The 27,632-nt window shown below is 43.3% G+C and overlaps 1 protein-coding gene across 1 annotated transcript in view; it reads left to right on the forward strand.

Moving 5' to 3' along the window:
* Window positions 1-27,158, forward strand: part of LSG1 (large 60S subunit nuclear export GTPase 1) — a 40,965-nt gene extending 13,807 nt beyond the window's left edge. Inside the window, exons 7-14 of the mRNA XM_040428329.1 lie at window positions 2,235-2,411; window positions 8,291-8,644; window positions 10,964-11,065; window positions 12,124-12,267; window positions 13,975-14,098; window positions 16,824-16,903; window positions 17,015-17,182; window positions 26,804-27,158. Of these exons, the coding sequence (XP_040284263.1) occupies window positions 2,235-2,411; window positions 8,291-8,644; window positions 10,964-11,065; window positions 12,124-12,267; window positions 13,975-14,098; window positions 16,824-16,903; window positions 17,015-17,182; window positions 26,804-26,983 (1,329 nt within the window). The 3' untranslated portion in view covers window positions 26,984-27,158. The remainder of the gene's footprint in view (window positions 1-2,234; window positions 2,412-8,290; window positions 8,645-10,963; window positions 11,066-12,123; window positions 12,268-13,974; window positions 14,099-16,823; window positions 16,904-17,014; window positions 17,183-26,803) is intronic.
* The last annotated feature ends 474 nt before the right edge of the window (window positions 27,159-27,632 follow it).

Below are 27,632 nucleotides of genomic sequence, written 5' to 3' on the forward strand. Positions count from 1 at the left end.
ATAGTTTGTTAAACAAAGCATTAGAAGTTGTGAAGTGAATTCTAAATTTCCACAATTTCTGCTATTTAAAGTGCGTTTTGTTTTTTTTGTGCATTTTAAATGCGTTTTTTTTTTTAAAAACAAAACAAAAATCAAAAAAATGTATTGGTGTTTATTCAAATTTCCTTTTATATATTATGTGTTTTAGTGTAACAAATTTCAAAGCATATATTTATGTCATTTATGAATAGTTTGTTTGAATCGTGTTCATTTTACTATTCTCCCAGATTTCGGTACAAGGCTTATCATACTTTCAGAAGACCGTGAATAACCACACAATTCATACAATTCATCGATAATTTGCAGATTAAAATACTGCACTTCTGTTTACACTTAACTGTGTGGTTATTCACTGTCTTCTAAAAATTCACTTCACAACTTCTAATGCTTTGTTTAACAAACTGTTTCACATACCAATACCATTTTTTAAGTTATTTATATAGCTGTATACTTATTGATGCTTTTTGACTTCCGCTATCATTTTTATGTTTATATGCAATAAATGTTATAGAAGACCACCAGTTAGTGTTCTGTGTCCTATCCAGATGTAGGTGTGCCCCACTATGTTTCCACACTTTGCACAATATATTTTTTTTCGTTTAGGCAATTGGGAGACTTGGGCTACTTTCACACTAGTGGTTTTTGCAGATCCGTCATGGATCTACAAAAAACGCTTCTGTTACAATAATACAACCGCATGCATCCGTCATGAACTGATCTGGCTGTATTATGTCTTATATAGCCATGACGGATCCGTCTTGAACACCATTGAAAGTCAATAGGGGATGAATCCGTTTTCTATTGTGTCAGAGAAAACGGATCCGTCCTGACACACAATGTAAGTCAACGAGGACGGATCTGTTTTCTCTGACACCACACAACATCGCGGACAGAAAAACGCTGCTTGCAGAGTTTTTTCTGTCCGCGATGGGGACGCAACCAAATGGAACGGAATTAATTTTGGTGCATTCTGTTCAGTTCAGTTTTGTACCCATTGGCAATGAATGGGAACAAAACTGAAGCATTTTCTTCCGCTATTGAGATCCTGTGACAGATCTCAATAGCGGAATTGAAAACGCTAATGTGAAAGCAGCCTTATCTGAGTTTTTAATTATCTAGGATAACCTCTTTAATATTTAATAATAGTTGTACATCTCATACCTTTGCCATGTAAACACTTCCTGCTTTATCACAAAGATTCAAGCAGTTGCATTCAGGGGTCTGTCCATGGTTGTACTTTATGGCTACTTTCACATCTGCATTTTTAATTCAGGTTTTGAGATCCGACAGAGGATCGCAAAACCTGAATTAGGGTACTTTCACAGTAGCGTTAAAGTTTTCCAGTATTGAGTTCCGTCACAGGGGCTCAATACCGGAAAAAAACGCATCGGTTTTGTCCTAATGCATTCTGAATGGAAAGCAATCAATTCAGTATGCATCAGGATGTCTTCCTTTACGGTATTCGGCCAGAGAAAATACTGCAGCATGCTGCAGTATATTCTCCGGCCAGAATTCCGGAACGCTTGCCGGATCTGGCATTAATTTCCATTGAAATGTATTAATGCCAGATCCGGTACCAAGTGTTCATGAAATTGCCGCATTGACGGATCTGATTTTCCAGTCTGTGCATGCGCAGACCTTTTATAAATGTGAAAAAATATATATCTGATCCGTTTTTCCGGATGACACCGGAGAGACGAATCCGGTATTTGAATGCATTTGTCAGACTGATCGGAAACAAATGATATCTGTTTGCATACGGATTTCCGGATCTTCTAACGCTAGTGTGAAAGTACCCTTAAACTAATTAGTTTTGTCCCTATTTTTTGTCAATGGGGACAAAACTGATCAGGATGCATCAGTTCAGTTGCGTTTTGGGGCTGGACACAAAACCTCTGCAAGCAGCGTTTTTGGGTCCGGTTTGCAAAACTGAGCAAATCTGATGAAAATCTAAGTCAATGTTGCCTGATCAGGTTTGTTCAGTTTTGATTTAATACAACTGGATCCGGCTGAAAACATGGTTATAACCGCTAGTCTGAACCCACCCTTATTCAGGTTTTGAGATCATCTGCCGGATCTCAAAACCTGAATTAAAAATGCAGATGTGAAAGTAGCCTATCTGATGTGATATGACCACAGTACAGTTGTATTGGCAAAATTAGTTATCGCTTACACAATTTCATTTTTTTTCAAAGGAAAGATATGTCAAAGAAGTAAATTCACAAAAAGAAAATATAATCCTAATAAACAAGGCGGACTTGTTGAGTGAAGGCCAGCGGCAGGCATGGGCAGCCTACTTTGAGAAAGAAGGTATTAAAGTCGTGTTCTGGTCCGCTCTAGCTGAGGCACAAAGACTTTCAGAAGAAGCCAGGGTATGTTTCTTTTTAGCTTTTATCAATTTCTAAATCAGTGCTTCCTCTATTCTTTGAAAGGAATTGTGCAGGCTTTATATATTGATGACCTATCCTCATGATAAGTCATCAATATCTGATCTGCGGGGGTCCGACACCCATCACCTGTTTGAAGAGGAGGTGGTGCTCCATAGAGCGCTGCTTCCTCTTCATTACACTGCCCGTCTTCTCGGAAGAGCAGTGTAATTACAAATACTCGCTCCGTTCAAGTACTTGTAATTACACTATTCTGGCGCAGCAAGGGAGGAAACTTGCAGTGTACCAAAGAGGTAGTATCACTTGCATACAGCACTGCCTCCTCAAACAGGTGTCGGACCCCCGCAGATCAGATATTGATGACCTATCCTGAAGATAGGCCATCAATATGTACTGCGTGCACAACCCTCTCAAATCTTTATTGAAAGTTTTACATTTTATGACTTTTAAGGACAGTATTTGGTGTATAGTAGAGGTATAATATATATATTTTTTCACACATCATGCCTTAGTGTGTCTGTCTGTACTTTCTTTATGGACATCTTCAAACCACTGCAGAAAGCAGTTAGAGTTAGGCCTCATGCACACAAACGTATTTTGTTTCCGTGTCCGATCCGTTATTTTTGCGGATAGGATGCAGACCCATTAATTTCAATGGGTCCGCAAAAAATGCGGACAGCACACCGTGTGCTATCTGTATGTCCGTTCCGTAGCCCCGCAAAAAAAAAATAACATGTCCTATTCTACTCCGTTTTAGGCATTGTTACAATGGATCCGCAAAAAAAAATCGGATGGCAAATTTGCGGATGGCAATTTGCGGACCGCAAAACACATACGGTCCTGTGCATGTAGCCTTATCCTGCAGTCAGTGAAGCGTCTGTTTTCCTTCTGCCTCTCAATCTTCGACAGGGGACTGACAAGATGGCTTGTAAACTAGCTTGAGCTCACAGACAGACAGGAAGTTTGAGAAGGGGCTTAACATTGCATTCACTTCAATAGACTATCACAGCTCTGTGAAAAGGCTGGAAGCTGCAAAACTTCAGCAATTTCTTACTAAGCTTCTCCTGTATCTGTGTAGGGATCCTATACAGTACCAGGGCACTGAGATTACAGAAAGTGCTGCCTGGCTTTCCCAGGTGCCTGAATGTCAAGTTTGCCTATATAGCTAGGAGGGATTTCTTACTGTCTGTCTAGGCAAATTTGACATTCATCAGTGGATCAGACCTGGATTACAAGTCTTGTGGCTCCGTACCCACTGGAACTCCAAATCGCATTAAGGGTCACTAACAAAAATCCACTGCGTGGTCTAATTAGGGTTGTTTCGATACCAAAATTTTGATTCGGTTTCGATACCATAAAAAAGTATTGCAATACACTCTATACAATTCGATACCACGCAAAAAATAAAATAAAAAGTCGCATGCATTCTGCATTTTATGGAACGTCCGGCCCATAATCGAACAGTCCTATCCTATTTTTTGGGTGGACATGGTGGCAAAAAAAAATGGCGAATCGCACGGTTTTTCTTTTTTCTTTTACGGTGTTCACCGTATAGGAGATTTTTTAACCCTTTAGGATAGGTTTTTTCATTTTTGCGTTTTCATTTTTCTTCCCTATTTTCCGTGAGCCATAACTTTTTTATATTTCTAGTCACATAGCTGTATGAGGGCTTATTTTTTGCGGGACAAGTTGTACTTTTTAATGACACCACTAATTATGGCATAAAATGTAGTGGGAAGCGGAAAAGAAATCCAAATGGGGTGGAATTGGAAAAAAAAACACAATCCCACCACCGTTTTATGGGTTTTGTTCCCACAGCGTTTTGTTTACGGCAAAACCGACCCATGCCCTTCATTTTCTGGGTCAGTATAATTACAACGATACCCCTTATGTATAGGTTTTTTATGTGTAAATAGTGTAAAAAAAAAAGTCAACTTTGAGATATTTATTTATTTTTTTACATCACCATATTCTGACCCCCATAACTTTTTTATACTTATGTCTACTGAGCTGTTTAGGGGCTCATTTTTTGCGGGACAATTTATAGTTTTTATTGATATCATTTTGGAGTGTGCGTGACTTTTGGATCACATTTTATTTCATTTTTTTGGGTAAGAGAAGCAATGAAAAAATGGCAAATCGGCCATTTTGACTCTCTTTTTTTGCGTTACGCCATACGCCGTATTGGATTATTTTTATTTTATTTTAATATTATGGGCGTTTTCGGTCGCAGTGACACCCAAGGTGTTTGTTTATTGTTATTTAGGTATTTTTATTTTACTTATACGGAAAGGGGGGTGATTTAAACTTTTTTATATATATATATATATATATATATATATATATATATATATATATATATATATATATATATATATATATATATAGATAGAAAGGACAGCCTTTTTCAAGCAATGAACACAGTGTATGCTGGGGTATATATAGTCCAACCCCCATTACATCATAATACAATCAATCAACAATAAAGTTAAGAATTAAAGTGCAGAAGTGCATATACAATATCCAAATACAGATATACATGTGTAATACCCATAGGCGAATAAAAAATCGCTATAGTGATTCATCAAAAATATAATACATGGTGTACATATTATAACCTACAGAGAGGTGATTAGGGACAGGTATACACAAAAGTGGGAGGAACAAGAATAATAATGCTGCAAAAGAGGAAGGAAAGTGTTGACATACCCAGCGCCGTTCATCGTATCAAACATGTTGCATACCGCTAGATCCGGCGTTCAGAAACAGGCAATGCGCAGACGCCAAAAAGCATCCGGTCACGGCATGGCGTCTGCGCATTGCCTTTTTTTGAACGCCGGATCTAGCGGTATGCGACATGTTTGATACGATGAACGGCGCTGGGTATGTCAACACTTTCCTTCCTCTTTTGCAGCATTATTATTCTTGTTCCTCCCACTTTTGTGTACACCTGTCCCTAATCACTAATTACCTCTCTGTAGGTTATAATATGTACACCATGTATTATATTTTTGATGAATCACTATAGCGATTTTTTCGCCTATGGGTATTACACATGTATATCTGTATTTGGATATTGTATATGCACTTCTGCACTTTAATTCTTAACTTTATTGTTGATTGATTGTATTATGATGTAATGGGGGTTGGACTATATATACCCCAGCATACACTGTGTTCATTGCTTGAAAAAGGCTCTTGTTTGAGCTGAAACGTTGCCATCTGCATGGGTGATTAAAGACCACTACTTTTTTACTTGGAGTGCTGTCCTTTCTTCGTTTTTGTTCATCTGGGGTAAGCAGCGATATCCTTGGACGTAGCACCCATACTGTTTGTCTCCAGTGCCGCCATTATTTTCCTTTTTTCTATATATATTTAACTGTATTTAACTTTAAAAAAAAAAAAATTTTACCATCATTTTAAGGCTCATAAATGATCTTATAAATGATTTAGAATTTTTCATTTCGACCTATAATCGATTAAAAGATTTACAATTTCTTTGCATTTTGCCCATTTCTTATGTTGGCCTACCATCTGGTGGCCAAACTAAGAATTGCAGCATTAATGCTCTGAATTTCTTCATAGAGATTCAGAGCATTCAGCGCATGTACTGAAGTCCCGATTGGCCACACGGGGCTTCAGTACTAAACCCGGAAGCATGAGTTTTTTGCGCATTCAGGTGCTGTGATCTCACGGCATCTAAAGCATTTAATTACTGCGATCGGCATTATTGCCGTTTGCGGTAATTAGCCGCAGTCTCTGCTGTTTGAAATAGCAGAGACTGCGTACGGTGCTGGTAGCGAAAGGGTTAAATATTTTAATAGTTTGGACTTTTCAGACGTGGCGATATGTAATATGTTTATTTATTTATTGTTTATATATTTTATATGTAAAATTGGGAAAGGTAGTGATTTATACTTAAAGGGCTTCTACCACCAGAAATACTGTTATGTAGCTGACTGATATAGCGATGCGCTAATGTCAGCACTACATAACAGTATGTTTCTAACATTAGTCCCTGCAGCCGTTTTTGTAAAATAAGCACTTTTATAATATGCTAATGAGCCTCTAGGTGCTATGTGGGCGTAAAATCAGCACCTAAAGGCTCCGTCCACTCACCCATTATCCCGCCCAGGTCCCCTGTTCTGCCCGCCCCACTCCTCTTGATTGATGTAACTGTTCCCTGCATCGCAGACGAAATCCCGCGCCTGCACCGTTCACTTCTGTATTAGGCGCAGTGAGTGAATGATGCACTCCTGGTGCCTGATTCCTCACTGCGCCGAAGACAGAAGTGAACTGCGCAGGCGCGGGATTTCGTCAACGATGCGGTGGGCCGTGGCATCAATCAAGAAGAGTGGGGCGGGCAGAACAGGGGACCTGGGCGGGATAAAGGATGAGTGGACAGAGCCTCTAGGTGCTGATTTTACGCCCACATAGCACCTAGAGGCTCATTAGCATATTATAAAAGTGAATTTTTTTATCAGAACGGCTGCAGGGAGAAAGGTAAAAAACATACTGTTATGTAGTGCTGACATTAGCGCATCGCTATATCAGTCAGCTGCATAACGGTATTTCTGGTGGTAGAAGCCCTTTAATATTTTGGTGTGTGTGTGTGTGTGTGTGTGTGTGTGTGTGTGTGTGTGTGTGTGTGTTTTTTTTTTTTTTTTTTTTTTACTTATTAACTATTTCCCCCCTTAGGGGCTAGAACCTGGGATCTTTTAATCCCTTGTCCTATTCACCCTAATAGATCTTACACTCTACCTGCTGCCCTGTGCATAGTACACACAGCAGCAGGGAGCCGACTATGGCAGCCAGGGCTTCAGTAGCGTCCTGGCTGCCATGGTAACCGATCGGAGCCCCAGGATTACACTTCTGGGGCTCCGATCAGAAGCTGCCACTGCTGCCAATGAGAGGAGCTAAGGGGACTCTGTGGCCATTTGCCACCAATGATTTTAATACTGGGGGGGAGGGGGCGCACTGCGCCACCAATGATAGTTAACATTTAATACAAATACAGCCAGCGGCAGAAACACATTGCCGGCACCCGACCTCTTGACAGGGAGCTGCGATCAGCGGCAGTTAACCCCTCAGGTGCGGCACCTGAGGGCTTAATTGCCGCGGTTCGCAGCGCCCCCCTGTCAGAGGTCGGGTGCCGCTGGCAATGTGTTTCTGCCGCCGCCTGCATTTGTAATGTATTAAACGTTAGTTATCATTGGTTACGCAGTGCGCCCCCCTCCCTCCTCAGTATTAAAAACATTGGTGGCGCAGTGCGCCCTCCCCTCCTCTTCGTTCCCATTGGTGGCGGCAGCAGCACAGAGGGAAGGGAGAGAGTGACTCCTTCTCCCTGTGCTGCTGAGGGAACATGGCCCTGTTACTGTGCAGTAGCACAGCCTAGTATCAATAAAAGGCAAATCCCAGTATTATATTGATACCAGGACAAAAGTATCGAAAATTCGATACCCAAAACAACCCTAGGTCTGATTATGCCAAACACCAACAATATGAAATGACACATATAATCAAAATATATCCTTTATTTACTCATAGTAAAAAATTACAATTAAAAGACCAAACATTACAGTTTGGACTCACTAATCAGACAAAAACACCTCCTGGGAACCCAGGTCAGCATCCATTCCACAGTCTCTAATATAAAAACTACCATGGGGTTAGCTTTTATGTAAAAATCTCATCATGCAAAGGAAATCCTTCCTCCCATTGTTTGATACTGGTAGTAATAACTGGTGTTTTATTTATAATGTACGCTCTTTTTTCTGCTTTTAAAATGCCTCTAAATGTATTGAACTTTGCATGTAAGAGAATTGTTGACATGGTCTCATTTCTCTCCTTTCTTTTCTAAATAGCAAAGTGATGAAGAGGACGTGGATGCACAGAATGAAATTGCGACTTCAGATGAAGAAAACAGTGAAAATGATGAGGATCTCAGCGAAGCAGAAACTGCTCCTGACGGAGACCATGAGGCTAGCGACTCCGACACAAGCGATGAATATGAAGATTGTGAGGATGATGAAGGCTGGCAGACATGCTCTGAAGATGCCGAGGAAGAAAGAGTTATACCAGAGCATGATTCTGAAAGGACTGAACAAAAAGTTGTCAGAAATGAAAGCCACTTAGTGCAAGGAGATGAACTCCTGGAAATTTTCAAATCAATACATACAGGAAACAGGATTAGAGAGGAACAGATCACTGTTGGTCTGGTGAGTGGCTGCTTGTGGGGGTATTGATGTTTTTTGTTGTCCTGCCTTGCATCTACTGGTGTGCACGTATGTCCACTGGTTCCAGGTGGTCGTATAGATACAACACATGCTCCCTTACATTGCCCTTTGTACAGCTGTTAGTGGTTGTATTTTTCCGATATCCTCCCACTTTCTGAATTCAAAGATGTGATGTATCCGATACATAAAACAGAAGAAGGGGCATGTTGCAGTGGTTCTTTTTCCTTACACTGTCCCATTTCTCCCCTTTTTTTTTTTTTCTTTTTTTTTGGCTTGTACTTTAATTACTCTGTCCTTGCTGTAATGGATCATCCATGTAGCTGTGCTTTTGTAGGGCTTGTGCTAATTCATTGGAGCCAATCTGACCAGTCAGAGCTGTGGGTCGTAACATAGGGAGACATTTAGACCTTCTCTGGCTCCCATTATTAGACAATGCATCCTAGTCAACGTTACGGAAATCACAGCTCTGCCCTAATAAGCAAACCACACTGAAGAACATGAATTGCAGGTATTCATTGGTTACTCACTAACATCATTAATGAACTGGATATCTGCCTTAGGGCTCATGCACACGACCATATGGCTTTTTCAGTGTCTTTAACGGAACCCTTTTTTGTTTCAGTAGTGTTTCCGGTTTTGTTCTGTTCCATTTTTCCGTATGGCATATATAATATACAGTAATTAAATAGAAGAAATTGGGCTGGGCATAAAATTTCCAATAGATGGTTCCGCAAAAACGGATACGGAAGACATACAGAGTACATTTTGTATGTGTTCCCTTTTTTTTTTGGTAGACCCATTGACTTGAATGGAGCCAAGGAACGTGATTTGCGGGCAATAATAGGACATGTTCTATCTTTGAACGGAAATGAAATGCACACGGAGACACTTCAGTTTTTTTGCTGACCCATTGAAATGAATGGTTCAGTATAAGTAATGCATACTGAACTAAAAAAAACGGCCAGTATACTGAACGCAAAAAACGTTCGTGTGCATGGGCCCTTAAAGAGATTCTTATCCTTGCCAGCTCGTTTAGCTGCATTCAAATGCAGCAGTCATCCCCTCTGTATGCATCGACTGCGGTTGTTCATTCCCATACACATTAATTGTTTGTCGGCAGGACGATGTACTACCGACAAACAATGTTGTCAGTTGCTCCATGAAAGATGCACTCAACCAGTGAATGAGGGTTTGCTCATTTGTCAGGTGATCAGTGGCACCTTTTACATGGGGGCAGCTTTTGAGAAAGGGTGTTTGTCCAGATGTTTATCCCCAGTAATTGTCCCAATCCTTGGCCTGGATCTGGAACCAATGTGCTTTGCGTTTAGGCTTCTTCAAACACAGGTTTTTCCGTCTTGAAACACTTGAAACATGCATTTTTTTTCCAAGTCCTATGGGGAAATGCCAGAAAAAAACACCATGAACATGCTGAGTTATGGGAAAAAAATGCTCAAACTCAAAACAAAAACATCCAAAATGGTTTGCATATAGTTAATTTTATAGTGCAGTATAGACTTTAAAGTATAACATCTGGCCTCATATGAAAAATTACAAGAGAACCGCCAAAAACTCTATGCATCAAACCACACCGTACTCCATGTCTGTTAAACTGAAAATATTCAGAAAATATTGGCCCACATTTAGTAAAGGTGTTTGTGCCTAGATCAGGCACGTCCAGCCTGCGGCTTCCCAGCTGTTGTAAAACTACAACTCCCAACATGCCCTGCTGTAGGCTGATAGCTGTAGGTAGTCTGGTCATGCTGGGAGTTGTAGTTTTGCAACAGCTGGAGAGCCGCAGGTTGGCCATCCCTGGCCTAGAGCTTGTCATAACCTTGTTTGCCAAGCAGATGTGATTTAGCAGGAGCCCAAAGTGAGCCAACCAGAAGGTGGTATAAAGTTAGACAAAAGTGTCTAGCTGTGTGCCAAAGTAATCACCCAGCCTGAGCCACTTTGATAAATTTGGTGCATATTTAGACTCTATTGCGCTGCCTGCAGTTTGAACGGAATTGATAAATCTGCCCCATTGCCTTTATCTCAAGCCTGGAAGCAGAAAATTAATTACCCCGTCATAAATAAAGTTCCTTCTGTGAGCGATTATTGGCCCTCTAGGTAAGAACAGATGGTCTGCGTGCTGCAGATATGTGGTGGCCAATGACCACACCATTTTTAAGGTAATATCTCAGTTTTACCGACCTTTTACAGCACATTACAAATCTTCCCCTTTGTGGTCATGAAAATTGACTTTACAATAAAGTAATTTGCATTACAGATCTTTTTTTTTTCATCCTCTATCTACTTCAGGTTGGTTATCCCAATGTCGGTAAGAGTTCAACAATCAACACTATTCTGGGAAACAAGAAGGTTTCTGTATCCGCAACTCCTGGCCACACCAAGCACTTTCAGGTAATTTTTAAAGTAAAGGTTCAACTTAACACTTATAAATTGTATTTTTGGATATCTTTATACAGCATTCAGACATATTTTTTATTTTTGACCTCCCAAAAAAATTCAGCTTTGGCGCCCAGTGGGTATTATCTTTGAGTGAAATGTGCATAGCGGTATAGCAGTACATACTACCCACTCTCCGTCTCCACCATGCTGCATTTCTTCCTACTCCATACCACTCAAGGCTGGGCTGTCTCCCCAGTGCTCCCCTTCTCTCTGCTGGTACTGAGATGGTACTTCTCGCTTGCCTGCTTTGTGATACAAGACCCAAACTGTTTTGTAAGATAGGGTACTACTGACCCTGTCTTTGTGTCTGCTTCGGAGTGTATTTATTTAAAGGGGTATTCCCATCTTACAAAGTGATGACCTATCGCTAGGATATCTCATCGCTTTATGATTGCTGCGGCCCCTTCAGTCTCCCTTTATTCGGGATTGGTGGGAGTCCCAGAGGTGTCCACACACATTAGGAAAATGGTGGCATTTCCTAGTGATATGACATCAAGTTATAAGATGGGAACTCCCCTTTAACCATTTAGAGAGCCCTCCGTACCAAGGCTTTTATTTTATTATCACTGTTATTTCTATCTCCATTTGTTTCCACATCACTACCATTTACCCTCTTCTATTCCCAGGGCCAGCAGGACTGTCTAATGTCTGTAAACTCACTGGGGTTCAGTCTGACATTGTGCTTACACTAGTCAATGGCAAATTAGAGCGTAAAGGCAAACAATGCTCTGGTTGCTATGGTTAGTGAATAGCACCATTGTCTCCTGCAGACCTGTCTGGACAGACTAGAGCCAGGCATTTGGAAGGACTTAGCCTGGATATTCTGGGAACAATAGGTTATCATGTGTTGCTGTATAGTAAATTTGTAGTTAACTCTTAACTCTCTGCATGTTTTATTGGTAATGTTCGTTCTTTTTCCCCTAAGAATGATAGACCAAGTATAGCAATCGGTTCCATGTGTATGCATATTGCATCGTCCTATCTAAAGTACATTCTCTCCTTCCCTGCAGACACTGTTCGTCGAGCCTGGTCTGTGTCTCTGTGATTGCCCTGGCCTTGTGATGCCTTCATTTGTTTCCACAAAAGCAGAGATGATATGCAGCGGCATCCTACCAATTGATCAGATGAGAGACCATGTACCACCAATCTCTCTCATATCCTTCAAAGAAATGCTGAATGTTCAGGGTGCAGCTATTGGCACTGGTTGCATGTCGTGTCACGGCCAGGATAGCAGAGTATCGGTGATCACAAAGAAATGAATGGGATCGCAAAAAAAAACAAAAACAGCTGGATCTGAATGCTGGAGTTCACAACACAGATGTGACCTTGGCTGTACATCTCCATTTCTCCCACATCCAGTGCAAAAGCTCTAAGACCTCTTTCACACGGGCACCCCGGATTTGCTCCGGATGCGTCGCGCACGCATTGCGGGAAACCCGCGTGAGTAGGCTTGCAATTGCAGTCAGTTTTGACTGCGATTGCGTTCCGATGTTCAGTTTTTTACGCGCGAGTGCAATGCATTTTGCACGCACGTGAGAAAAACTGAACGTGGTACCCAGACCCGAACCCGGACTTCACTGAAGTTCGGGTTTGGGTTAGGTGTTCTATTCATTTTATTACTTTCCCTTATAACATGGTTATAAAGGAAAATAATAACATTCTTAATACAGAATGCTTACTTAAATGTGGCTTGAGGGGTTAAAAAAATAAAATTAACTCGCCTCATCTTCTTGTTCGCACAGCCGGCATTATCGTCTTTCTACTTCTTTCAGGACCTACAAAAGGACCTTTGATGGCGTAATCGTGGTGAGCGCGGTGACGTCAGCTCATTACATCCGGACCTATTCACTTCAATGGGGCTGTGCAGATGAGCGGTGATTTTCACGCATCACTTGTGCGTTGCGTGAAAATCGCAGCATGTTCTATATTCTGCGTTTTTTACGCAATGCAGGCCCCATAGAAATGAATGGGGATGTGTGAAAATCACAAGCAAGTGCGGATGCAATGCGATTTTCACGCATGGTTGCTAAGAGATGATGTTAGTAAATTGATAAGTCAATTTACTGTATTATTTTCATTAATCTTTCAGGACCTGCGAAAGGACCTTTGCGCTGTGACGTCAGCGCAGGTCCTGCTGAATGAAGATAGAAGGATCTTCTATCTTCATTCAGCAGGACCTGCGCTGACGTCACCGCGCTCACCACGTGGTGAGCACTATTACTTCATCAAAGGTCCTTTTGCAGTTTCTGAAAGATAAATAAACAAGACAATGCCGGCTGCGCGAACAAGTGGATGAGGTAAGATAATATTTTTTTTGTTTTTTTAACACTTCAGGCAACATTTTACTAAGCATTCTGTATTAAGAATGCTATTATTTTCCCTTATAACCATGTTATAAGGGAAAATAATAAAATGAATAAAACGGCTAACCCAAACCCGAACTTCAGTGAAGAAGTTCGGGTCTGGGTACCACATTCAGTTTTTTCTCCCGCGTGTGCAAAACGCATTGCACTTGCGTGGAAAAAACTGAACATCAGAACACAATCGCAGACAAAACTGACTGAAATTGCGTGCCTACTCGCGTGGTTTTTCCGCAATGCACACGCGACGTATCCGGAGCAAATCCGGGACGCCCTTGTGACAGAGGCCTAACAGTTCCCCAGTCTTGATAATAAGTGTCCTGCAGAAAAATTGTCAGTTTTGGAACTGGTCCTAAAAGAGAAATTGTACAATGCAGAAAAGTTGCTGTAGAATTGTTATTTTGTAGGGAATCAAGTATTTCCTAAAGCAGACCTTTCAGGAGAGCTTGATCGATTGTACTAACTGGTTAAATTACCTTATATATTCCTTAACGTACTCACATCGCACAGCGAATTCCGCGGTACGTGGTAGAATCCATTTATGGTATAAACATCATCAGGCCTCGGGAAGATGAGGATCAGGATCGTGCACCCACATCAGAAGAACTGTTAGCTGCATATGGATGTATGTTATTTACTTAATCACCATCTTTCTGGATTGTACAACACATGAGTTTATTGGTATACTCTGTTCTGTCTCTTTATACTATTTACATAGTTACTCAGGTTGAAAAAAGAAATTGGTCCAAATTCAACCCTTTTTATAGACCAATTGTGCGACATTACTTGTTAGATTAATTATAAACCTCAAGGTCGTTTGCTATTAGGTAAGCATCCGGCTGACATAGTATTTGCCGTTACTTTCTCTTGGGGTATGGCATTTCACAGTTTGACTACTCTAACTGTAAAGAACTCTTTCCTATATTGATATCTAAATTGCCTTTCCTCTGCTTGTAATTAATGTCCCCTGATCCTCTGTAAACACCCTGGAAAGAATTAATCGTGTGCCAGTTCTTTGTATTGACTACACACGTACGGTATGTATACATATAAATTACATCACCTTTTCAGGCTTCTTTTTATCAAAGCTGAACAGGCCTTCCATCCTATTTGATAATGCAGTTGCCCACCTCTGAACCATTTCTATATCAGGGATGCTCAGCCTGTGGCCCGCCAGCTGTTGTAAGACTACAACTCCCATCATGCCCTACTGTAGGCTGATAGCTGTATGTTGTAGTTTTTCAACAGCTGGAGGGCCGCAGGCCAGGCATCCCTGTTCTATATCCTTTGTAGTGTATAGAGTCCAAAACTGAATCCCATATTCAAAATGTGGCTTTACGAGGGCAATATTACATTGGGATCACAGATTTTTATTTCTTAAAATTGTATTTGCTTTTGTAGCTGCTGCCTGACATTGAGTACTTCTGCTTACCTTACTAGTAGCCAGAATACCCAAGTCCTTTTCCTGTTCTCAGTTTTATTCCATTTAATCTGTATGCAGCCATGCGATTACTATGGTCCATGTGCATTACTATATACTTATCAACATTTAAATTTATCCGCCATGTTCTTGCCTGTGCCGCCAGTTTATCTAGGTCTTTCTGTAATATCTTACAATCAAGCTGGTTTTAAGTATCCTACACAGTTTTATGTCATCACCAAAATCTGATACTCTCAATCTCCCACAAGATCAGTGATAGAGTTTAAAGTGAACTGGGCCTAACACGGATCCTTGTGGTACCCCATTTCTGACTTTAGCCGATTTTGAGTATGTACCATTTACTATCACTCTTTGTTTTCTGTCCCATAACCAATTCTTTACCTCTGTCCCCAAGTCCCTGCATTTGTAGCTTCAGCACAAGACTCTTGTGTGTCATTGTATCAAATGCTGGATATCGCATCTGCCACATGACCAGCATCCAAATTTACACTTACCTCCTGATGGAAACCCTGCATGTGGGTTAGGCACACCCTGTTTTGCATTAATCCATGCTGGTTATCAGTTATAAACTTTTCATCGTTGTATACTTCTGCAACTCATCTCTTAAAGGGAATTTGTCATCAGAAAATGACCTATTGTTTAAATCACATTTTTATGTTTAAAGAGGACCTTTCATTACAATAAAAAAATCTAAACTAAGTATGCTGACATGGAGAGCGGCGCCCAGGGATCTCCCTGCACTTACTATTATCCCTGGGCGCCGCTACGTTCTCCCGTTATAGGCTCCGGTATCTTCAGATTTTCGGCTCAACCGGGAGGAGCCTGCTCTTGTTCTCCTGGGCGTCTCCTTCTCCCAATCGCAGCACTCAGCTCATAGCCTGGGGAAAAAAAAACTCTCAGGCTATGAGCTGAACGCTGCGATTGGCCAGAACAAGAGCAGGCTCCTCCCGGTTGAGCCGAAAATCAGGAATAATAGTAAGTGCAGGGAGATCCCTGGGGCACCGCTCTCCATGTCAGCATACTTAGTTTAGATTTTTTATCATAATGAAAGGTCCTCTTTAACACATTTTTAAAGAATTTTTGATGATGCTATTTTTAATTTTTCATGTCCCCTATCTATATTTAAGCAAAAAAAACATAAAATCCTGCCTAATAATAGGTGCCACTTCTAGATCTGTACAGATCACTTTACAACAGTTACCTGCTTATCTGTCATTCTAATCCTGCCTGTAATGATATCACTTCTGTGTATAGATAAGACATGATCCTCCACTCATGATAGGTAATTGTCAAAGCTTATCGATTCTTCCCTTGTACAATTACCTCTGCACAGGTCACAGAGCATGTATAGAAGTCAAGGAGGTCCCCTCCTGACCATTGTGTCTATTTCCCAAGGGGCAGTTTTCTTAATTCTTTCTAAATGCTGTTAAGAACAGCTCAGGCAAGATGTCTGCCTCCATAATAATGTTCAATAAATCTGTATGGGGATGGGCGATAGCAGTAGCCTCCTAGAGTGAAGGTGATCTCCACATGTAAATACAGCGCTTCACCTCCACTAATGAGCAGCATGTAGATGCAGAATTAGAATACCTTCAAATATTGTACATACCACAGATGTAGTGCTGGGCGATTTAGCCAAAAAATAAAATCTCGATTTCTTGCCCCCTTCCTCTCCCCCAACCCTATGGATTCTCGATTTGAATCTCAACTTTAAACCCCTTTTAAGATGGATTTTCTATCCTTTCTAAACACCGTATAACCCTCCACATTTGGGGACTCATCCAGCCAAGGTTCTGTTATGCACACTACATAATAATCCATGCCTATTATTACTAATTCCTCATTGTCCCTTCCTATATATCTCACTCTCTACCTACTCTTTCTACCCCATATTGTTTTGTTTTTACAGATATGAGAGGTTTTATGACTGCGCATGGGCAGCCTGATCAGCCAAGGTCGGCACGGTATATATTGAAGGACTATGTCAATGTGCGTCAACAGGGTTTGGTTTTTCTTTATTTTTATTTTTTTATACATATATAGTTTGAATTTATCGGAATCAAAGCAGAATATCTAAATGAAATGCTTTGTATATTTTAGGGTAAACTGCTGTATTGTCATCCTCCACCTGGTATAGATCCTTCAGACTTCCAGCCTCAAAATTCCCTCGAAACAAATGTGTTAGATGGCATGGCAGAGGCAAAGGGTCATGGCCGCAGGAAAGTCAAACATATCGAGAATGTGGTGGACAAAACCTTTTTTCATCAGGTATAGTTTTCAAGTCCATATTTTCCGAAATTTTTATACTGATGACTAGGGATGAGCGAATCGGCTTTGGATACACCATCTCAGGTGGATTTGCATAAAACTTTGTTTCAATAGTGTACGTAGCAAGCGCTCCGTACAGTATTAGAATGTATTGGCTCCGATGAGCCGAAGTTATTACTTTGCGAAGTCTTGCGGGACTTCGCGTAATAACTTCATAAATTGATTTCTACTGTAAAAAAACATTTCCCGAACTTGGAGTCAATTCCAAGGTTCCATTTGGAACAGAACCCGAGTTCGGGAAATGTTTCTTTTTATTTTTTTACAGTAGAAATCAATTTATGAAGTTATTACGCAAAGTCTCGCGTGACTTCGCAAAGTAATAACTTCGGCTCATTGGAGCCAATACATTCTAATACTGTATGGAGCTGAGACCCACGCAAATCAGTTGTTTAAGAAGGCAGCAGCCTTCTCACAGCTTTTCCTAGGCCACTGATGGCACGTTTATGCGTCACGTGGTCTAGGAGCAGCTGAGCCCCATTGAAGTGAATGAGGCTGAGCGTGATACCAAGCATAGCAGCTATACAATGTACTGCGCTATTCTTGGTAAGCAGAGAGAAAGCTGCAGCGCTTACAGAAGCGTCAGTGCCTTCTCAAACAGCTGATTGGTGGGGGGTCCCGGGAGTTGGACCCCCACCGATCAGATACTGATGACCTATAAAAATCTCGAAAACCCCTTTAAATTTAGGAAGCAACAGAGAATTAGAAAATGCTACAAAATGTAGATGGTAACCTATTGTAGTGTTAAACCTTTCATGTACTGTAAAGGGCCAATTACACTGCCTGATTTTCCAGCCAATTATTGGGAACAAGATTTCATAGAAATGCTTGTCCCCGATAACCAGCTAGTGTAATTGTGCTGCAGATCAGAAGGCAAATGCTAGTTTGGCAGCTCGTTTTGCATCTTTTATGTGCTCATTTATCGCCAGTATATCTCCCTTTTGTAATCAGGGATGTGCTGCTGATAATAAGTACACATGAACAGGGGAGAAACAACTGCATTAGTGATCGTTCCTCCCCCATATACTTTACATTGGACAGTGTAATAAGCTGATACAAATGAGCCCCAGTTGAGAAGTTTATCGTCTACTGCCAGTTTTCCTGCCCAAACATCAGGCAGTCTAATAGGACCCTTATAAGTGTCTTATTTTGGACAATCGGCTGAGCAGAGCGGGCCCTGACTGATCATTGCTGCTGCAGCATTAGTCTGCACTCATTTAAAATAAATGTAGAAAATCCGTTCATAATCAAAGTGCTATTGGGCATAGTGTTATCTGCAGAAAACCCTTTGTAAAATACACTTACCGAATATATGGTTACGGTATATTGCAATAGGATCTCAAAACAGGAAATCTGTTATGGTAAATCTGCCTGCTATATAGTATAAATTCATCTTTGCTGATAAATCTCTAGTTATATCTGTATGTGTTATTCATAGATATTAGTTTTTGAAAAGCACAAGTGAAGCTGATTATTTTAGAATAGGAGGAGCGCAGGGAGCAGTGGAAGATCAAAATGAATTAAATCCAGGTGTGCAGGAAAAACATTGTTTTGTAATGATGAAATACGGTCTTAAAATACAAGTTATAGGACTCTTTCACACGAGCGGATGCTGTGTGGGTAATCCGCTGCGTGAAAGAGAGCCAAGCCCCACTCTTTCATGCAGCGGATTACCTGCACGGCATCCGCTCATGTGAAAGAGCCCATAGACTGGTAAAGGGGTTCTCCAGGTCTAGAAAAAGATGGCTGCCTTCCTCCAGAAATAGGACCACACCTGTCCACAGGTTGTGTGTTGTATTACAGCTCAGCACCATTCACTTCAATGGAGCTGAGCTGCAGTATCAAGCACATCCCATGGACGGGTTTGTATCTGTTTTTTTTTTTGGAAAAGAGCAGCCATGTTTTTGTTAACCTGTTGGGGACATATGATGTACTGGTACGTCATGTGTAGTTCCGATCACCGGCGGGCGGTGATCGGAACAAGGTGCCTGCTCGTTGAGCAGGCACCCTGGGACAAGGCAGATCTGCGGTTTGCGGCGTTTACGGGTGGTTGCGGCAGAGATCGGCTGTACCATCGGGTCCCCGTGCGGCTGTAATGGGGACCCGATGGCATGGAAGGCAGCGCGATGCCTTCCTTAGGCATCGGCGCTGCCTTCCGGTGACGAGCCTGTGAGATCCAGCCCCCTGTTTTACTCATACAGCCAATGCATTCCAATACAGAAGCATTGGAATGCGTTGTAAAGGGGATTAGACCCCCAAAAGTTGAAGTCCCAAAGTGGGACAAAAAAATAAAGGGGAAAAAAAAAAGTTGAAAAAATAACGTTTTCCCCCTAAAAAATTAAAAGTTTCAAGTTAAAAAAAACGTAATTTCCCCCCAAATAAAGTAAAAAAAAGTTGACATATTAGGTCTCGCTGCGTCCGTATCGACCGGCTCTAAAAAACATATCACATGATCTAACCCCTCAGATGAACACCGTAAAAAATAAAAACTGTGCTAAATAAACAATTTTTTTTGTCACCTTACATCAGTAAAGTACAACAGCAAGCGATCAAAAAGGCATATGCCCACCAAAATAGTACTAATCTAATCGTCACCTCATCCCACTAAAAATGAGCCCCTACCTAAGACAAACGCCCAAAAGATTAAAAAACTATGGCTCAGAATATGGAGACACTAAAACATCTTTTTCTCGTGCATGGCATTGGGGGACACAGCACCATGGGTATATGTCCAACTACCACTAGGAGGCGACACTAGACATAAAAAGTGTTGGCTCCTCCCCGTTGGGCTATACCCTCTCCACAGACACTAGGCAGTTTTGTTCTAGTGTCCGTAGGAGGCAGACCTGACCTGCTTTTTTGTGCAGGTCATCCTGCTACTTTTTTATTTAAATTTTTCTTTAATCATTTTTTCTTTCTCTGCAGGTTTCGGCCTGCGGCAGGGGTGGCTCCATCGTGTTCCACTTTAGTTGCCCCCCTGCGGGCGCGTACTCGGGTGCCTGGCAGCCACCCAGTCCCCAAATCTGCTTCCGCAGTGGAATTCCGGTAGTCCCACGGTTCCCGTGTTGAGTCCGCCGAGGGGGTGGTTACTGCTGCGCCTGAAGACGTCTGAAGGTGAGTATTTTAGTTTAGGGTCTCCCTCCCAGGCCTGGGTGCGTTCCTTCCTCTCCCCCCTTCCCCCATATTTGATACAGCTCCATTGCTGTGTGGGACACTGCCTTGCCTCTGTTAAGTGCCTTACCTCTGATACAGCAGGTTGTAGGTTCAGGCCCCAACAGTCACTTTTAACTCTCTGCTGTATCCTGGCCCCAGAAGCCCCCTGGCCTTCCGTTTTTCTCTCTCTGGGGGTCGCTTCTTCTGTTCTCCCCCCCACCTGGCCCCCGTTCGTCGCAGCTTCTCTGGGGCAGAGATAGGATAGGACAGCCCTGCTGCTCTATGGGGCCTCCTCTCCCAGCCTCCCTATCGGATCGCCACGTATTTTACGTGCGTCCGTTGTCTTCAGATGTTTCCACGTGGTCGCCTTGTCCCCCCTCCCACCCTTTTGTGTGTAGGTCCCCCCTGAGTGGGCTCCCTCCATGTTGTTCCATGGGAACCTTGCCTGACTCGCCCAATCCCTGGCGGAGTCACTGGAGCGCTACCTACAAATTGCGGTCTCCTCCCCCCCCCTGAGCCACGCTCAGATACAGGGTCACGCAAGGAGTAGCCCATGGACCAACCTCGGGTGGTCTCAACTAGCTTCCATCCCTCCTCGGCATCCTCTGGTCCCCCAGGACAGGCCGGAGGCTGATGACGAAGCCTTCTCTGTCAGTTGCCTCTGGGGACACCTCTGCACCGATTCCCTCGGAACAGAGCATCAGGCGGTCTTCCACTGTGCAGAATCCCTCTGCGTGGTCAAGTCAAACGTGCATGGTGGTACCTACCCTACCCAGGTTTGGTGCCCCTCTAGTGGACTTTCGGAAGGCGGTCTCCTGCCTGCACAGGTAATTATCGCACAGGTAAGGCAGCCGTCACCGTGCTTAGCAACTGGGACACCTACGCGGTGTCTCTGGTATGTACGCCCTCGTAGGCTGTGCACGACAGACCTTCCTGGTTCCCCTATCCAGGGGCTATGTTCTAGGCAAGCTGATAATTCAGGCAAACGCCACTTATAGTGTTGGCTCCCCTTCTCGGCCTCTAAAGGTTCTTTTGTAGTGCCTGTACCAGAGAATACAGGCCGGCTTCTATGCCGTGGCGATTACATCTGTCTGTTTTCAGCTGCCTTGTTACTTTCGTAGGTAGAGTTCCTGCTGACTGGTTAGATGTTCCATGCGGCAGTATTTCCCCCTACCGGGCGAAATACACAGGCCGCCTTCAATTGCCGTAGCAATTGCACCTGTCTGTTTCCAGCCACCTTGCTCCCTTCATGGGTAGAGTCCCTACACCATCTCCTGATGCTGTATCCAATATCCCTGGCGGGCTCTATTGTGTTCCGTGCGGCACTATTTCTCCCTTCCCGGCGAGATTTAGAGGCCACTCTTAATTGCTGTGCAATTGCCTCTGTTTGGTTCTAGTGGGCACCAGGCTGCCTCCTCGTGCCCCTCATTTTTATTTAACTTCTCTATCTCCAGGGGCTGTTGCCGTTGCTCCTGTCTGGCCTTATGGTGTACCTTGCGGCACTATTTCTCCCTTACTGGACGAGATATTGAGGCCACTTTGTAGTGCCGTTGCCACTGCAACCTCATCTAGTGTGCACCAAACAGCCATCTTACTCCCTTCTTAGGTGAGTTCCTGCACCGCCTCTGATGCTGCAGCCGTTACACCTGTCGGGCTCTATGGTGTGACATGCGGCCCTGTTTCCCTCTTTTAGGTGAAATAGAGGGCATTCTTCAGTTGCCATTGCACTTACCTAGTTGTGGTGTGCACCTGTCGTTCCTTGTGGTACCGTGCGGCCCTATTTTTCCCGAGCGAAATATAGGTGCCATAGCTAACGTAGCAGCCGTTGCACTTCTCTGGTCCACATGTGGCCACATCGCTCTAATCTTAGACCTAGTACCTCTGCCATCTCCAGATGCTGTACCCATTGCACCTCGCTGGTCGTATCTCTTCACTACACAGCCTTTTTTCTACCTTACAGGTTGAGGACCTGTACCCTCCAAATGCGGTCGCATTCCTGGATGCTGTGGCTTTGTTTCCACCCTCCTTAGTGTGCAACATGCAGCCACTTTACCTCGGTTTTGGGTGTGTATTTTTAGTGCCCACGTGCTGGACCCTATGGTGCAATCTGTGGCCCATACAGTTTTCTGTATTACTGGGTGCTTCCTTCCCCGGGCTCTAATCTGTGCTGCGGATGTTGATTACTTCCCTTTTCGGCCATCCTGGTTCAGCACGAACATGGTAGCCATATCTGGCAGGGGTGGGCCAGCCCAACCTCCTCCTTGTCGGTCTATTACTGCTTCTGGTGTACCCAGTATATGACTGATCTGTTCTGATCTGGTGGGTGGTCCACATACAGCCACGCTCCCTACACCATGGCCTGGTGGTTGTTGGTTTTTGTGCTAGGGTTGCTATTGCCATCCCTATCAAATACTACTTTCGGCTGCACTCCGCGTTCCCCATATTATAAAGGAGTTCTGCGTTGTTTTCTATTACAGGGCGGACCATTCCTGGTGGAGTACAGTGATCTCCACTGGATCTTCTCCTTGTTGGGATACGTAGCTTGCTGAGCACCGGCCGCTGCAGCAGTTTTCGGCCATCACTGGATGTCCTCCGCCACATGGAATCCTCCTGGGGTCAGCGACATTATCCTCGCTGGACGTCCTCCCTGATGAGTCGGGGACAGAACCACTGAGCGCCACACACCTGCCTTGTAGGTGAATTTTCTGCTGATTGCTCTGACATAGGACAGGGTTCCGTAGTTCCTTCTGGGTCCGGGTGTTCCCTTATATTCTCTGCTTAGTTGAACTATCTAACAGAGTGCAGTCCATCGGGACCTTGCTATTGTCTGCGCCCATCCGGTACTCTCTCTCCCTGGGAGCCTTCTGTATGTCGGTCGCAGCTGGTTTCTTCATTTCGTGTAGTCACTCCCGCTTCTTTCATAGCGACTTCACCTTTCCTTATGCGTCTGTTGTTTTAGTGGTACAACCCAAGCCGCTGTATTTGCCCTCCCCGGGACAATGTATGCTGATTGCTAGCCACTATTCTTTGAATGGCTAGTTGTCCATGGCCAATTCCTTCCCATAGGGTGGTTCTTTTCATTTTTTCTTGGATATTCTGGTTTTTGTTGTCCTCTGGTGGTTCGGTTCCTTGTGAGCCCATTGCGGGTACTCCTTTCTGGAGTCCCTGTCCCCATTCATTTGACCACACAGATCCTGTAGGATTATCGTTGTTTGGGAGGGGCCTGGGTTGATTGTTCCCCTTGCGGGTTCCAAAAGCCTTTTGGACCTCATGGGGTTCATGTCTGTCTTCCCATCCTCCCACTTCAAGTACCTGGTATTGAGTGGTTTAGTGCTACGGTTTGCATTTCCACCTTATGGTCTCCTTCAGAAGGGACTTCCTCCTGTTTGTAAAACCTTCCTCCTTAGATTGTTGGGAGTACTCCCCTTCTCCTCCCATGTCCCTCAGTCCAGTGTGTCCCTGCTGAGATTTCCTTGCCCTGCATCTCCCTGATACTTCATTTGGCCGGAGTTTCTCCGGTCTTGCGCTTCTCAGCGATATTTTGTTTTCAGAGGCTCGTTCCTCATCTCCTGATTTTGGGATGCAGGTCTTCTCTTAATTTTTTCTTTTTTCCTGGCCCTTACTTCCTACCCCCTCCCTTTCCTAGGGTTGGCGGTTTCCCTTAGCGCCTTTGGGGGTTTTCACTTTCCAATAGGACGTTTAACTTCATCACCTGCTTTGCAGTGGGGGGAGTCCTGCTCCCTTCATATGTGAGCCTTGCTATGGCTTCCCTCACTCCAGTGTGCCCCTGCTGAGATTTCTGGGCTTGCATCTGGTTCCCTTCTTCCCTGATAATTAGTTTCGCCAGAGTTTCTCCGGTCTTGCGCTTCTCAGCGATATTTTGTTTTCAGAGGCTCGTTCCTCGTCTCCTGGTTGGGGATGCAGGTCTTGTCTTTTCTCTTTTCCTGTTTTTTTCTTACAACCCCCTCCCCTTCCAGGGGTTGGCGGTTTCCCTTAGCGCCTTTAGGATCTTTTCCTTTCAATAGGGCGTTTAGTTTTTTCACCTGCTTTGCGGTGAGAGGAGACCCGCTCCACTCACATGTGAGCCTTGCTATAGCTTCACTCTCTCGTTTGGCCTTCAGTGATTCCAATTTCCCTTGCTCCCCTGGCCCCTCAGGTGTTCTCCTCAGGGTGTCTGTGGGATGTTGGGTAGATCCGATACGCGACGCTGTCCTACTTTCCCTCCAGCCTTCGGCTGAGCTGGGTGTTCCTTTGCCTTCTTCTTGCATTTGGGACCTTCTCCCAGGCATTTGTCCTGGGGTGCTGGCAGTCGTCACTGTGGCCTCCTTGGAGTTTCTCCCTTGTTATGAGGCTTCCTGCCTATTCCGTGCTTTTCTCCTGTTGGGTCACATGGTTCTCCCGCACCTGTATGCCCACAGGTGGCATGGTTGTTCTTCCCACCCTCGGGGACTGCTTTGGGACGTCCCATGGTGCTGTGTCCCCCAATGCCATGCACGAGAAAATTGGATTTTTTGTACTCACCGTAAAATCCTTTTCTTGTAGTAGGCATTGGGGGACACAGATCCCTCCCTATGTTGTTTTATTTCAGCTTCTCCGTGCTGGTCTCTTGATCTTTCCCGGTACGGGAGTTGTTGGTTCCTTGCCTTTCTTCTCTCTCCTACTGCTTTTGGTACAAACTGAGCTGCCTAGTGTCTGTGGAGAGGGTATAGCCCAACGGGGAGGAGCCAACACTTTTTATGTCTAGTGTCGCCTCCTAGTGGTAGTTGGACATATACCCATGGTGCTGTGTCCCCCAATGCCTACTACGAGAAAAGGATTTTACGGTGAGTACGAAAAATCCAATTTTTTTTTTTGTTTTAAAAAAGCTGTTATTGTGTAAAACTTAAATAAATTAAAAAAAGTTATACATATTAGGTATCGCTGCATCCGTAATAACCTGCTCTATAAAAATATCACATGACCTAACCCCTCAGATGAACACAAAAAAAAAGTGTAATAGCAAAAAAGTCATACACACCCCAAAATAGTGCCAATCTCATCGCTGAGCTGAGTGCACAGCTCATAGCTGAGCTGTGCGCTGCGATTGGCCAGCGCTGCAGCAAGGGACACGCCTCATACAAAAAATCAGTCCAGTGAGCGCAGACACCGGAGCCTATACCGGGCGAACGGAGCAGCGCCCAGACATACTAGTAAGTGCAGGGGGACCCCTGGGCGCCGCTCTGCCCACTGATATAGATGGTTTTTAGTTTGTATACAAGTGAAAGGTCCTCTTTAAGATTTAGAGACATCTGCTTTTACAACGTATTTAACACCCTTGACATTTGCATGACCTTTCACCAGATTTGTTGTAACTGGTATAACATGGTGTGGAGATGTGACAGGAAATGGGTATTGACCTGCATATTTTTATTATCATTGTTCTGTACAGACCCCAGCTATTTTCTATTCTTCTTCTTCTTCTTCTTCTTTCTTCGCAATTTTTTTATTATTGCATTGTACTCATTTTGAGCTAAAAATCATTTTTACATTTTTTTTAATTAAAAATACGGAGTCCTTTTTTTCTGTACATAGCTGAGATGCTCTAGTAGCAGCCTCTGGATTTTCTCTCTTTTCCTTCAGTTGGGCTCAGTTCTTATCTTACTGATAAGACTGTGACTTAAATAAGTGTTTATGACCTCTCAGTAGTTTAGAGATGAGGGTTATTAGACCAGCACAAAGTGAAAGTACCAGTCACACAGTTAGGACTCTTGCACACGACCGTATGCCCTCCAAGACATACGGTCCGAAAGCGGGCCATTTGTCCCGGAGCGGCATACATTGTGTGTGCATGGGAGCGCACAGCATCATAGGTTACTAGGATTCTGTGCGCATCGGGCTGCCTGCAGGGCTATTGTCCCGCACTCATAATATCATATCAGTGCAGGACCATAGTCCTGCGGGCGGCCCGATGAGCACAGCATCATAGTAACCTATGAGGCTGTGTACTCCAGTGCACACGACGTATGCCGCTCTAGGACATATGGCCCACTCACGGACCGTATGTCTCGGAAGGCATACGGTCGTGTGCAAGAGGCCTTAGAAAAACAGTTAACCCTTTTTGGCAGACAGACTCTATTTTTAATAAAGGCCAATTTTTAGACAAAAATGAGTAAAATGCAATCATAAACAAAAATTGCCTCCGAAGGTGTACATGGCCTTTAAGGGCAACTATGCAATTTCAATTAACTTGGTCATTTTCTATGATGACCTTTTGTTGTGAGTTTCCTCATTGTTTACATTAGTATAGACTGTTGGACAACTATTGTTCTATGATGTAGGTTGGTGAGGTTTTTTGTAGGTGATATACGTGCTTATAAGACGATATTACCTCATTTTAATTTTAGCTAACTTCTTTTCTTTTTTTTTTTCTAGGAAAACGTCAGAGCTCTGACCAAAGGTGTGCAGTCTGTAATGGGCTACAAGCCTGGCAGCGGTCCTGTTCCATTAACTACAACCAGCGCAGAGACGCTTTCAGGAAAGCCCTGGAAAAAGCATGGAAACCGGAATAAGAAAGAGAAAGTGCGCAGACTTAATAAGCACTTGGATGCATGAATATGAAATCAAGGACTGCTGAAACCTAGAACAGCGCTGTACATTTTAAAAATATGAACACAATCCGATTTTTAATATTCCAAATTCTATTCCCCAATTGCAGATGTGCAATCCTGTCATGTCAGTAACTGCTGTGTGCAATAAACTCGACCACCATTCCAGGGGCCAAATAATTATTTACTACTGTAATATTTTTTAATGTTTAAAGTTGGCACAAAGACGATGGTTAGTGGCTTGTACACATTTGTAAGATGTCAGCCATTTAGCAAAACTACTCACAAACAGAACATTAGACAGCACAGTGAGCCTCATGTCTGATAGTGTTCTAATATCAGATGGTTTCATCAGTTGTCATCCATATGGAAGGAGAAGGACACCAGAATTTTCATAGGTAGCTGCTACACTTCCATGACATGATTCCCCTGCACTCGTAGGACTCCAGGTAGTTCAGTTCTGGTAGGACTTTGTACAATAGAGCAGATTCTGTTTGGGCAAAAAATACAGAAGAAATGAAATCTTGAAATGCACCTGTGTACATAGGAATCAGGTGTAGTTCACCAGTTTAAGACTGGGTCATTTAGAACTCATTTTAAACGCGTCTTTAAAAGCCATAACTTTTTTTTTTTCTTCCCGCTCTGTTATGTAAATA

Source organism: Bufo bufo, chromosome 4 (assembly GCF_905171765.1).
Source record: "Bufo bufo chromosome 4, aBufBuf1.1, whole genome shotgun sequence".
Classification (NCBI taxonomy): Eukaryota; Metazoa; Chordata; class Amphibia; order Anura; family Bufonidae; genus Bufo; species Bufo bufo.